Genomic DNA, 14,058 nt, shown 5'->3' with positions numbered 1-14,058 from the left:
TTTAGCTTCACCAGATATAAGTTGAGACATGGGAGATTAAAGGTCAAATTTCTGAAATTAACCAAGTCAGATTTTTGAAAACGCATTTGGAATAATATTTCTAAAATTCACCAGAGTACTTATGAATAAAACCTTAAAATCAGACTCAAATATGAATTCATCCTTTCTTAAAAAATATTTGGGTCTTAATTTCAAGTCAGTTTCTAGGAGTTCTGAGACTACCAAAATCTTTTTGCTGCCAAGTCATATTTTCAAGGCCAGAGATAAAAAATTTTTTATTTTAATGTCAAAATATTACAGTCAATACTCTTTTCTACCTTCCTTTCCAGGACAACTAAACTACCTCGGATCAAGCCACCAAATATGGCACATCCTTGCAGTAGTGATGTTATATTGGTGGCACCAGTCAACAGTGTATGTCATGCAGTACAGACATAGCAAGCCTTGTCCCGACTATGTTTCACATCTGTGAATTCAGGTATGGCTGCCTGCTGTGTTCAGCTGTTGAGCAATATGTAACGGGGACTTGTATACCCCAATATTTCTAAGATTCCCATTAGTTTTTCCTTTTTTCCTGTTTAATATATCATGAGTAATACTTTATAAAAATAGGAAAATACACTTTGGAATCTGTAATAGTAACTGCTTTACAGGCCCTTAAAACTACTAAACCGCTGCTTGTACAGGAAGTGAAAATTAGTTGGCATTCAAAAGAAACGTCTGAATAACAGTGAATGTGAAACCAGAGTAGAAATAGTATGCATTTTACTTACCAGCAGCTTCATTTCCTTAGGAAGGGCTCACCTCCATTCTGAAATGGAGTCATCCTGTGTGATTACTTTGGTAGAAAATATTTGCTGCAGATGATCAAGTTCAAGTGCCTCATCAAGGCGAGGGTTACGACAGCCTCTGCTTAACACAAGCCAGGATAGTGATTGTGAATCGTCACTGGCCTTCACATGGTTTGTGAGCAGCTGGCAGATAAGATGTTACTTCCATTAGCTGTGGGTTCCCTTCTCCCTCGGAACATCGGACTTGTTAGTTTTCTGGAACAAAAGTTTTAAACCTCTTCTCCTTTAACTTGAAAGACATGTTGAGAAGACGAAAATACCTTGCATTGTCATTTCCCATCAGATAGCAGACACCATAAAAACTACGTGATCAGGTGATAAATTCTGTAGTCTGATAACCAAGTGATTAGCCATTGAAGCTTTTTAATTTCAAGTAATATTATTTAAGTCCATGTAACCATGGAACTCTTGCCAGTGGATTGCAGGTTTTTGGTTCCGAACTCCCTGCAGCTTTCACCTCTGTATTTGCAATCCTGAATTTCCTGATGGGGGTTCCCAGCTATATGGGTGCTACTTTCAAGGCCATAGAATCCAGGTGGCCCAGTCTTGACCCCGAATGAACCTTACGCCTTAGAACAGTCATGCCAATGCCCCATTTCATGGCAGCTTATTCACCTGTGCTCTGGTCTTTCTCTGTTCATACATGTGTTCGCATTGTACTAACTCAGAGTATCAACACACACTAATATGGGGGCCCGCAAAATTAAATGGGCATTTTAGTGTATATACTTAACAAATAGATCTCCATGCCCTACCACACAACGTGACACTCCTCTTCTTTGGTCTTTTTCATATGCATAAATTAAATCCCTTAAAGCAGTCAGTCATAAAAACATGTTGTTTATTGGAATATAAACTATTACCCAAGTTTCTTAATGAGTTGACATGAACTGCTTTAAATATTGGTATATCTTCAGAACCTTGGAATTCCTAAATATCAGAAATGTTGATTGATGGTGAAGTATATTCCCAAAATGCCATTTGTACATCCGATACTAGGAATGTTAACTTTAATGTGCCTCAGTTTATGCATCTATAAAATTTTGTATTTTTTTCAGTGTAGTGTTTTTGGAATATAATTCCCCATGCTAGGATCTCAGCAAAGAGAATTTTCCCAGTATGCCAAGGACACACTGTGTTTTGATGGAGTACTACTTTGAAGATGGCTTTCTTATCGCATAAGGCCACAAATTTTATTCATGTGCTAAATATTGAAGATTCTAGTGTAATGATAATAGGATATATTTTCCCTAAAGCATCCCTTATTGGCTTGCATGATATTATTGCTTTTAAATAGATATTTTTTTCATTTTGGCCAAACAAAATACACTATTTACAATTAATTTAAAAATGAAGGAGCAGTCTAGTTATTTTAGGTCAGGGACCATTTTTGTTATAAAGTCTTCTCAAAAACATATTGAACCTCCAGTTTTAATTTTTAAAAATATTCTTTTTTGTTGTAGTGTATTATTTAGTACTTGTCATCTGGATTAATAGATAAAAAGAACATAATGTGTTTAAGACTGTTTTTTGAGTACAAAAGTTCTTACTGTAAGGAGAATTATACCATGTAAACATTTCATCTTTTCATGAAAGTGTTAAATATTGTAAGAAAGCTATCCTTTCTCATTCCTATCTTTACTATGATGTATTTATTATAATGTAGGGGATGAATGAATGTGGATTGCTGTTAACTATAAACACTTCTGTATATCAGCATTTATTGACCACCTACTGTGTGCACATTACTACTGGAAAAAATTTTAAGACACTGTTAACATTAAAGAATAACTATTTAAAAATTGACTACAAATCTGAGCCTTGTAATAATGTATATTTAAGTTATTTTTATTTTACTAGATTTATTAAAATAAGATTAAAGTACTCCATTCAGCTACAGTACTAAAAGGACTGGTTTTAATTTTACCTATGTAAAAGCTCTTTACTGACAGACTTTACATTTAAAAATTATCCATGGCTGTTTTAAATTGTCTATAGTGATTTATAAGGTTATAGTTAACTCATTTGAGAGACAATTATCTTTCTATATAAAGGCAATTTTAAATAGCAAGATAGTGCTTGTCTTCTTCGTTATTTAGCTGAGTGTGATTCGCAAGCTGCATGGCAAAATATGTATTATGTAAATAAACTGGTTTACTAAATATATTGAGTGCTGCTCGTCCTTTATAATACTTAACAGCTTCAAAATCATATTTTAGAATCAGGAATGAAGATTCAGGGAATATCTGTCACATCTCATGACACCCCACCTGGACAAAGTAACCCATTCGAAGACTGACTGACTGGCATAAAGCTGTACAACTCTCCATTTGGCAGGTACCTACCTACAGATATCCTTTGCCCTGTATTAAATGTCAAGGGGCAAAGCCTGCCTCTGGATTCCTGCCAGCTGCTGAGCAAGCAGGTCCACATCCACCCAAAACCATCATTCCTAGTAATTCCACCCCTGCCAAAATACGTGAAGAGTCAGCTCAGCTATTAGGCGAGGGGCCAACATGCATTATCACAGTAACTGTTCTCCTGAAGAGGCGCCGATGCTACTGAAGTCCTATCCACACTTCCCGAGGAAGGCAGGGAGATGAAGTCCTATACCACACTTCCTGAGGAAGGCAGGGAGATGAAGTCCTATCCACACTTCCCGAGGAAGGCAGGGAGATGAAGTCCTATACACACTTCCCGAGGAAGGCAGGGAGGTGACGATCTAAAACTGGAACTTACTGTGAGAAAGTTTCAGGAGGGAGCGGGAACAGCAGTAGGGGTCTCGTGAAGAGTAAAACTTCTATGTTCAGAGGGCAAGGCTGATAGCCACCAAGGATCTAGTCCTCTATAAATCTGGGATCAGAACCACTACAGAACACAGTTGTAATTTCAATAGTGTCTAGCATCTGAAGCAAAGGTGAACTATCTTTTTAAATATGCAACAAATAAAACTCAAAAGCTCATGCCTTCATCTGAGACTATTAACTACATCTTACATAGGATCCTGGAGCTGGACTTCCTCAAGGAGGAATTAGGTGTTCAATATAAATAGCTCTGATTGCAGCATATATTGGTCTCTAAAGTTAACTATAACTGAATTTGAACAGTGGTACATTCCACACTGTTCTTTTTTTATATCTAACTTTTCTAATTTGTGATATTTTGCTTTGTACCATTTATTAAAAAGACACAAAGCCCTTATTTTTCCACATAACTTTAGATAAATGCTACTACTTCAACAACAAAAAGTCCATTCATAAAAAATAAATCCACAAGCCACCAATTTAGACTCCCATCTGTGGAATAATACATAAGATAATACGTATTAGGACCGAGACCAAACAGTCCAGCAATCCACTCAATAGGGCTTCTCTTCATCTTGCAAAAGCATCTTTTCTGACATAATCAAGGATTACAAGATTTTATTTAACCAAATTTTAAGTTATGTGTGTTACCAGTTTTTAAAGTTTTCGAAATTATACAAAATGCAAAAACTATGCCAAACATTCACAAGATACTTCAAAGTCTTACGTTTTTGCCTTACCTTCATCATAAGTATCCGTACTTGTAGTGCCTGAACAAACTGTGCTATTAAGTATTTTTGTTGCAAAAATGCTATGTTAAAATGGGTTTTCTTACTTGAATCCCAAACTGTGAACTCAGACATAATCTATTCATTTTTCTCTGCCACTAGCTGGTACACGATAGGTGCTTAATGTCTGTGGCGTGAATGCACCACAACTGAATACAAGGTTACAACCTCAGTTTTCAAATAAAACAAATAATGAAAAACTCCAAAGCCACCGATTATAAAGAATAGGTAATCATTTGAGATTTATTGCATTTAAAGGAAGCAGATTATTAAAACAGGGATGATAAATACAGTAAGAAAATAACTTTAAATTTCAAACAAAACCAGGTGAATGGAGGACAGAGCTCATCAACACGAATGCGCAGCGCCAAGACCAAGCAGTAAAATCAGTTCGTGCTCAACTAGGCACAGGAGGGAAAGCAGCTGCTCTACCTCATCAGTTCCCCAGCTATATCAGAACTGAAGTTACCTTAGAAAGTACGTTGTATAACAATTAGAAATATAATCAAGATGTAAATCAGGCTTAATAAATGTTAAAGTTATTTGCTTAGTGGTACATAAAAGGCTTCAGGAAATTCAAGTTTAACAAAAAATGGAAATGTAATCAAAGAAAGTGCACTTAAAGCTGTTTGCCAGCAATTAAAAAGTAGTTCACTATTACTGCTTACTACAGATGACTTTTAATCACAAAAAGAGCATAGGAATAACAATTCTCTTTCAAAAGTAGCACAATCAGTTTTTAAATAAAAGTAACCCCAAGTGATGACCCTTTGCATCTCCTGTCTACCATATCCTATAGTGGCTTTTGTAAACCCTCACTAGGAGTGAAAGTTCTTTCATAATGATTGTGGTTGCAATTCCATTTAAAATTTAAAAATTCACATTAACTCCACCGAAGAGACATGTGACATATGCATGCGTGTGTTTACATATTTACCTTTAATATATAAACACGAGTGTGTATAAAAGTTTTCAAATAAACTATCATTATGTTATTCTCACAGTAAATATGCCATCTCACTCTCACAGTAGATCTGGCAGCTCAATATTGAATCAAAAATGACGAGTAATTTTGCTTAAAAAGGAGAAGGCTACTGCACATCCTACATATATTAAAACAAGTGTACCCAAACTCCTCAGGACTAGTGATATTAATACACATGTACCTACAGCAATGCTTACAGGAAGTACCAGAACCTAAAATAAACCAGGCAGGCAGCTGAACTGTGAACACTGCTGTGCCTGGTGAACGTCACAGCAGAGAGCAGGTTCACCTTAGTCTTCTCCACCAGCAAGATGAGCACAACAATCTATCACTGCTGAACAATAAACAGGGTAGGGTCAGGAGGTGCATTTACCTACAACCCTGAATGATGCCCTAACCGTGCCCAAACACACACACACACACACGGGTGGGCAGGTCAGTGGAACAGTTACACCATTTCCCAGACTGACCCTTTTGAATAAATATTCTAGTCAGTTAAATTTTCATCCAGCCTACAACCTTTGCTCCTCCACCTAACAATACACCAAGCGACTTGTGTCTTAACAGAGACATCCTTCAATGCCATAAATGCTCATCTTTAACATGTTGTTGAAGTGAAACTATTAAAATAATTAAGCAAATGGTCCACTTTTAGAAAGATTATTTAAAATCAACAAGCACGATTAAAGCTGTTAGGGCAGAAAAACCTTTGGCCTCAGATTTTTGCTTGCTTCATAATTTACTTCCCTCAGTGATGTTCAAGTATTACAGGTTTAGAGTTATAACTATTTAACATGCTAAAGCACAGAGCACACCTCATTAGTAACAGGAAAATAACTTTTCAACTTTCCTTCCTTAAACAAGAACTGGACCATCCCATCACAGAGCCGAACTTTTACTGAGTGCTGTGCCAAGTTATATGTTCAACTTTTCACATGCCTTGGGAGCTTAATTCTCATCAGTCTCACAAAGGAATGAGCTGGGCATCAGCTGTAGGGAGGGGATCACTGAAAATGGAAAGCAACTCTTATCTTGCACTGCCTGGGAAAATGCCTCTACTTTAACACAAAGGAATCTCCCCACTTCTATCCCACCGGGGCCCCTACTGAATCCCGTGTTTCCTCTGAGCTGTAATCTGTAAATAGGGAAGTCACTGGGCTGTGATATAAGAAACAAGAATGCAAATAGTTTAAACAATGTCAAAGTTGTTTCCTTAGAATTTATCCAACATTATCAGCCAGAGTCTAAGTGCTTTAAAATATTCAGTGTATTGATGAAAAGCAAATGTAAGTAAGGCCTTAATATCATAGTGAGTCTCAGTGTCTCATGTTTACATCCTATGGAGACCACACTAATTCACCCAATACCTCTTCTAAATTACAAAACTCATGAGGTCTAGCAGAGACCAAGGCCAAGAACTAAAACAGCCAAAGAAGCACACTGTGTATACATCAACCAACAGACTTTCATTTAAAAAAAAAATTATTCTGTTTGCTCCAAACCTGCTGTAGTTCATGAATTTACTGTATGTAATCATCAACTCTTCACTTTTCAGAGTAAGTCTCCCTCCAATCTACTTCATAAAGTTTTAAAGAACATCTACTTAAGCATTTGCATTAGCATTATTAATCAACGTTAATCAACCTGAGAATCAGAAAAAAAAGGTGCAAACATAATATTTGCCTTTGGCACACACAGGACAAGTATTGGTGCAGTTGGGCTCCAAGGTACAGCTCTGAAGCAGTAAGGTAATGCTTGGTCTGCCTCTGCTAACTGTGATTCACATATTGCTTCCCTGTTTGCCCACAAATTTCTTTCTGTTTTAAAATGGAAAAGAGAAGCAATAAAAGTGAATATATGGCCTAGGTACATATACTCTGCTTCTTTCCAAGTTTAGAACTGTGAAAACAAGCAAACAACTCATCCCAAATGGGACACTATAATTAAGAGATTCTAATAAGATTACTCATAAAATACACTTTAATTGGGTTCAAAAATTAATTTAAAATATAGCAATCAAGGAGAGTGCCAGTCGATGAGAGTTTCCACCCATTTTGCAAATAGTTTTAACAGTTCTAGAAACTTCTACATGTTAATTTGATAGGAGAGGACAGTTAACTATAACTTAAAATACTTGAAGACATAGGAAGCATAGACACTGCATTCACATTAATTAATATATGCAATTTCTATCTTATTAGACGGTTTCTGTAAAATCTCAAGTTTCTCATTAGGATTTGTGGTGTAAAAAAAAAAAGGCAATTTGGTAGCTGGGTTCTTTTCACTAAAGACACAATCAACTAGCAGAATTAAGACACTAGTCCCTCCTCATTAGGTACCTTGTAGGCAGTTTAAGATCTCTTCATCGGTGCAGAGGTACTCGCAGCAGGATCCGGGGTCCTGCCTATAAGGCTTGTGGCTTCGACTGTTCTGTGCACTTCATTACAACTACCCCACCCCCAAACCTAATGAAAAACACTGTCACTTATGACTTAGAGAATATTTGGTGAAGGTAGTAATTTAATAAAGTACATTACTAAATGCAACATGATTTTACATTGTAAACGTCTTAAAAACTCAGGGTTTCAGCTACATATTTTTTTCCTGAAATAAAATTCTACATATCCCTTATTCTCTCTCACTCCCAGTTTTCCAATCATCTCCTTTATTAGGGACGTGATAATAAAAGTTTTGAGCAAGAAGCCATTCAAAAGCAGAATATTAAATGTTCCTCAAGTACTGTTTCTTCTGTATAATTTTTTCTTTTACATTTTGCACACATCAGATATCTCTTAAGTTTTTGTTCCAGGCTTCCACGTAGATATTCCATATTAATGGCACTTGTTTTTAAAAATGAAAGTTTTAGGCACAATAGTTACTTCTGGCTCTACTTTGTAGAGAAAGGTAGAAGGACTAAAATCTCTGTGTTCTCCAGATAATAACCTCCTAATTCTTTATGAGAACAGGATTCTGTTTTACTGTGTGGAAATTAAAAGAGACCTTTAAAAAATCCACAAGTGAAAAAAACCCCGCAAGTGCAGCCTGTGTATGTACAGACAGCCTTGGTTTTATGCTGGGTTCTAGAATGAGCCTGGATACGCACACAAACATGACATTCTGGTACAAAAATAACATCGCGGCTTTCCCATCCCTCTTCAGTGGCTGCCCAACAGGGACGGGGCCATACACTCTCCCTGGATTTCTGTGCTGTTGTCAGCCAGTAGCTGAAACCCTAGGTCAGAGCTTCCAATGCAGCTCCCTCTTCCCGCGTGGAAGAGACACCAAGTCACTACACCCAATGGAGATACTTCCTGTTTCTATTTGGTTTATTTAAAAATCACCTATTCGGATTGAGCTGTAAGAATGAATGATATAAAGAGCTATACAAATAGATTTTGTTTCAAATTCATAAAACTATTCATACTTTTTTGAAACGGGTTAACACCAGAGTCTGTCAGAAGTATCTACTGTTTAGAAGGAAATGGAGCAGCACCAAATGGGTCCAGTTCGACGGGCTGGGACTGTTGGGAATGAGGTGAGGTGATGCTCTGCACCACAAGTTCTGTAAAGGGCACGGCGCCAAAGTCATCCATTTTCAGCGGGTCTGAACTGTGGAACGACCCATGGAGTGAGTTGGGTCTTGGCCGCCCAGGCAGCACTGGGTTGTGGTCGGCACGGATGTCACTCAGGCCCTGGTGCGAAGGGTGCCAGGGCAGGTCTGGGGGATGGAAGGGCTTGGCCCCAAAGGGGTCCAACAGACTCTCCTCGGGAGGCAGGACGTTCCCTCTGTCTTTCCCATCAGTCAGCGCAACGCTAATGTTCTCCTTGGAGTCTGAGATGGTTAAAAACTCGTTGCTGCTCTGGGAATCTCGGCGGCCCACCCTCTTGTGCCTGCGGGCCCGCTCCGGAGTACGGTAGGTGGGCTTCACGGTCTTCTTCGTGCTGGTCGGCGTGCCGTGGTGGCGCTTCCCGTTACTTTTGGACAAATCCTGCTTCGTACGTCTCTGGCGAGAAGACAGTTTCTGTAAGCTACGCTGTTTGACTTTTTGCTGCTGATTCCCAGTTATTTCCTCAAAGGGCACAAGCCCAAAAAGGTCCTCGTGGCTGTCACTCTTGCTTACGGATGTGGGAAAGGGCTGAAATGGAGTAGAGCCAAATATATCTACACTTTTGGGAGAACCAGGGCGAGTCTGAGCTTCCAGCGCCACAGCACGGCCATCCTGCACGGTCCCCTTCTTGCTAAAGGGTGCCTTTGTGAATACATCAACGTCCTCTTGCTCTAGTGCCACGGCAGGAAAACAGGGCTGTTGAGAAAGGCTCTTCTCGCTCTCTCCCTGTCGGGGCTGTTGAGCATGCACTGCAAAGGGGACAGCGCCAAACACATCAAACTGCTGTTTGGGAGTCTCCACTCCGACATCAGACGGTACGTGGGTTGGGCTGAGGAGTGTTACCCTGGGACCTTGGACGGGTCCACTGCCGTATGTGTCTCTGCAGGCAGGGCTCCGGTTGCTGTCCTTGGCTTTGGCCTGTTCGTCGTCGGAATCAGAGCTGTGCTTCTCTTCCTCTTCCTCATCTTCCGAGTCCATGAGAAGAGGTCTGTGCCCCAGGTTCTCGGGCTCGGTGTCGTCATCGTGGAAGTCGCCCTGTTCTCCCTGAAGCGCGTCGTCGTCATCCTGCTCGTCCTCTTCGCTGCTCTTAGGAGACGGGGGATCTGACTCGAAATCACTTTCAGAGTCTTCATTTCCCTTCTGCATGTGACCCTGCACCAAGGAATGCTCTGAGGTTTTCTTTCCAGCCCGGTGGTCTTTAGACACTGGGCTTGTCTTTCTACTCTTCACAGGGTTTGCAGAGCTACTTTCTTGATTCATGGGTGAATGTTCGATTTTCTTTTCAGGAGAACCTGCAGGTTCAAAGAAAAATTATTATAGCATGATAATGCATTTCAAAAGCCGCTCGCCATAAACAATTATTTACTAACACAAAGCATTCCAAATCCCTCAGACCAGTTCCCTTAGAGTAAGAAGTGATGTCAATTCTTTGTCATTAGGGAATGCCGCCTGTCCCCAGCTAGATGGTCAGGGCCCTTAGGGCAGACGGACTGACTTGTCTCTGCTCCCGACATACCACCTGCTCATCACTGGCCCTCACCTACAGCTAGGCTTTATTTATAATACCCGGAATAGAACTCTGAATACAGGACACAAGCAAATTTTCCTCTCCCACCTTCAAAATAAGATTATTCAGAAAACTGCCCCTGTAATTATCTGCTTATATTCACCAAACCACCTTCTGCTTATATTTCACTCGATTATGTTTTCCCATAGAATATCAACAAGCATAAATAGCTTGTCTGCTTAATTATGTGTTTCACTGTAATTTTCTTAATTGGCATTTGGTGTGTTTTTTATAAACTAGTATCTTAGGAGTTGGGTTAACATGAAATGCATCCCCATAGCCTGACCAAAGCTAAGGACCAGGTACTGAACTAAGACTGGACCAGGGACATTTGCCTTCTCCAGATGACACAGCTTCCTTTATCATTTCTGTACTACTAGATATTACATTAAAAGCATATGCCACCCTTAAAAAAACTTTAATCACTACGGTCACTGTATGATTAGTAATAAAGTTGCATCAAACAGTGCTTTACGATTTCATTGCATGGTATATGTAAAGATATAGTACATGAGTTTACATGAAAATATACTGCCATCCCAATACACTGGTGTACTGAATTGACTTTCCAGAGGTAGAGATCAAACTGAATTCATCCAACCACTTACCCACTCACCCTTCCCCTCCTTTGACTAGGATGTTTTCAAAACAATTAACTAGGGTTGGAAGTATAGTCTGCAGTCATGAAAACTAATTAGCTTCTGATGGAAGGATTCTTACTTTCCCATTAGTACCATGGTGCTCCTACGGCGTATGACACCTCTGGGTGATTTCCTTTTCTTTGAGGGCCAGCTCTGCTGTCTTCTCACCTCTCTGACTACTCTTTCTTGGTCGTATTTGTAGACACTTCTTCTCCACTAGCATCTCTTTAAACATGTACGTTCACCAGGATTCTGTCCTTGGTTGTCCTTCTCCATCTGCATGTCTTCCCTGGGTCTTAACTCATGTATGTTAACTGTCACATACGCCATAATGACTGGGTCTCTAATACCATGAATGCGTATCTACCTTACTCATCTCATACTTATCACGAATATGTATCCCACCATTACTTCAAACTCTAAGAAATCATCTTTCCTCTTAAAACAGGCTCCTTACCAGGTTCCCTCCAAATTCCTTGAATAACACTTCCGTCTACCTGGCTCTACAAACCAGCAGAAATCTGGAAATCATTTTCCCTCAAAATAGTGATTTTAAAATCTCTTGAATCTGTCCCCTCCACTCCCTCTGCCAGCTGTCTATTTCATTCCCTCCTCATCTCTCATCTAGCAGCTCTCTAGCCTCTAACCTGCCTGTCTGCCTCCAGCCCCACATCCTCAAACTGCTCGTCTCCTGTCACCACAATGACTCTTCTGAAACACTCATCCTGTGGCTACTGCGTAATAACTTCCAGTGGCTCTAAAGTCCCCACCCTTAGCCCACACAGGGGCCCTTCTCTGCCTGGATCTGTCCTACGCCATCTTTGGCCTCTGACCCTGGTGTCTCCTGTGGGTGTTGTTCATTATAGCCATACCCAGACACTCCCTACTCACAGGAACTGAATAGATTTGGATAAAGTGGGGGTTTGTTTTTTAGCTGCCTTGTTATCCAACTTCTTAAAGTTTGCTATCAGAAACCAGGGAACCTAATAGAATTGGGCATCCAGGGGCACTCTGCTGTTTTAACATCTACCATGTAATACTGTATCTCAGCATGAATGTCCTTCCAGCATTCCCACTCCCACCTGACCTACCTAGTGGACCTGGCTGTATTTCAACTCCCAGCCCATGTAATAGCCCTCTGAGGCACCCCTTGCAAATACCTGTATTTAGTACCTCTGATGAACCTAGTACAAGCCTTAATTGTAGCACCTACTGTACTGTATTACAATTGTTTGTCTACTTATCTGTTTTCCCTACTTGATTATGAGCTCTTAGACACAGGCCTATTTATAATTTACCTCACATATCACTCATTTCTACCCTAGCGCTGTGCTGAACCCATATTTGTTGAAAGAAACAATAAGTGACTACTATGAACTCACAGCTATAGAGACATACATATTCAATATACTCAGAACACAATAAAGTTACACAGAAAATAAACCCTTTACATTTGGAGATGTTTTTAGCTCAGAATTCAGTCACTCATATTTTTTTATTCAAAACATTTTATGGGGTACTTTCCTACATGCTATGTACATTGATCATACTTTAGTAAAATGAACATGTCTCTGCCTCCAGGAAGTTTACAATCGGGTGTGGAGATAGCACGTACGAGTCAACATGAATTGGGACTGGCCCCTGAAAGGAGAGCAGAGGTGCAAGTCCCGGGGCAGGGAAGGCAGCATCCTGCTCTGGAGAGTCAGCGAAGGCTTCCTGAGGGGACGCTGCACAGTGACCAGGAGCCAGCACGCAGAGGACCAGCAGAGAGCTGCTCCACGTAAAAGCTCCAGCATGTGAAGGCGAATTAGAGGTTGGTATGCTTGAGGGACTGAGAATCGGCCACTGTGCCTGCGACATAGACAGCAAAGGGAACACTGTAAAACATGAGGTAGAAAGAGAGGGGAAAGGACCACACTGTGAAGGTCCCTTTATGGCCATGATAATGAGTTCTGTTTTGTTCTAAATTGTGTGGTGGGAAGCCATTCCAAGGCTTTGTTTAAAATGGGGGTCATGATCAGATTGGTATTTCAAATGATAACCAACTGAAGAGGGTGCAAAGTGGGGAGATCAGGAAGAGGAAACTGGTCATTCAAGTCAGAGATGATGGTGGCCTGGACAATGTGGCAGGGTAAAAAGAAGTGGAATAAGAGATTGCAGAGGAAAACTTAGGAAGGATGGTGGTGCCACTGACGGACAGGAAAGAGTCAGTAAAGAGTAAGCTGAGTAGTAGAGAGCATTATCAGGAACTGGTTTGGGATACAGGCCTGAGGCATCTCTGAGACACTTCAGTGCGAGCAGGTATCTGTGGCTGGAGCACAATGGTTGGTTTTTAGCGGAGAAAACAGATTTGGGAGTCATCACATGCAGAGGACATGTAGGGTGACACTCTGAAGGAAACCCCCAGGGAGAGTACAGAAACTCCCAGAGAGTACAGAAGAGGAAAAGGGGATCCAACACTGAGCCCTCAGGTGTCAAACATGTAGAAGTCAGCAGAGGAACCTGCACAGCAAACTGAAAAGTGCCAGAGAAGACCAAAACCAGGTGAGTGCAACATTACAGAGGCTGAGTCAAGTGTTTCTGGGGAGGGAACAGACAACTGAGCTAGTGATGCAACGAGGTCCAAGGAACCAAGGACAGAACATGGCCATGGGCTCTGGTCGGCTCTGCCGTTTGTTGGCAATCTTGAGTGAGGAGTGGGCAGGAGATGTAGTGCGGCCAAGTGAGGGGGAGAGAAGACATGGAGAATTCCATCAGGCTGAACTTAAATACAAAAGGCATCTTCATCCATTATTCACCTGCCAGTTCCTTGAA

At 40.5% G+C, this 14,058-nt stretch overlaps 2 protein-coding genes across 11 annotated transcripts in view; one reads left to right on the top strand and one right to left on the bottom strand.

Annotated features, from left to right (window-relative positions):
- Positions 1-14,058, top strand: part of PAQR3 (progestin and adipoQ receptor family member 3) — a 30,851-nt gene that overhangs the window by 14,198 nt on the left and 2,595 nt on the right. For 4 of the 10 annotated variants that reach the window (XM_081130327.1, XM_081130320.1, XM_081130329.1 and 1 more), the window contains one exon: positions 12,826-13,057. In XM_081130327.1, the coding sequence (XP_080986453.1) occupies positions 12,826-13,028 (203 nt within the window). In that variant the 3' untranslated portion in view covers positions 13,029-13,057. Of the gene's footprint in view, positions 1-329; positions 3,011-3,070; positions 3,189-4,770; positions 7,732-12,825; positions 13,058-14,058 lie in introns of those variants that run through there. The other 6 variants (XM_081130328.1, XM_081130322.1, XM_081130325.1 and 3 more) reach the window with 5 other exon arrangements.
- Positions 8,203-14,058, bottom strand: part of BMP2K (BMP2 inducible kinase) — a 111,717-nt gene continuing 105,861 nt past the window's right edge. Inside the window, exon 16 of the mRNA XM_081130313.1 lies at positions 8,203-10,328. Within this exon, the coding sequence (XP_080986439.1) occupies positions 8,893-10,328 (1,436 nt within the window). The 3' untranslated portion in view covers positions 8,203-8,892. The remainder of the gene's footprint in view (positions 10,329-14,058) is intronic.

Source organism: Miniopterus schreibersii (assembly GCF_964146895.1).
Source record: "Miniopterus schreibersii genome assembly, chromosome: 1".
Lineage (NCBI taxonomy): Eukaryota > Metazoa > Chordata > Mammalia > Chiroptera > Miniopteridae > Miniopterus > Miniopterus schreibersii.
Note: the sequence above shows the minus strand (reverse complement) of the source record. Positions and strands in the feature narration are given on the sequence as shown.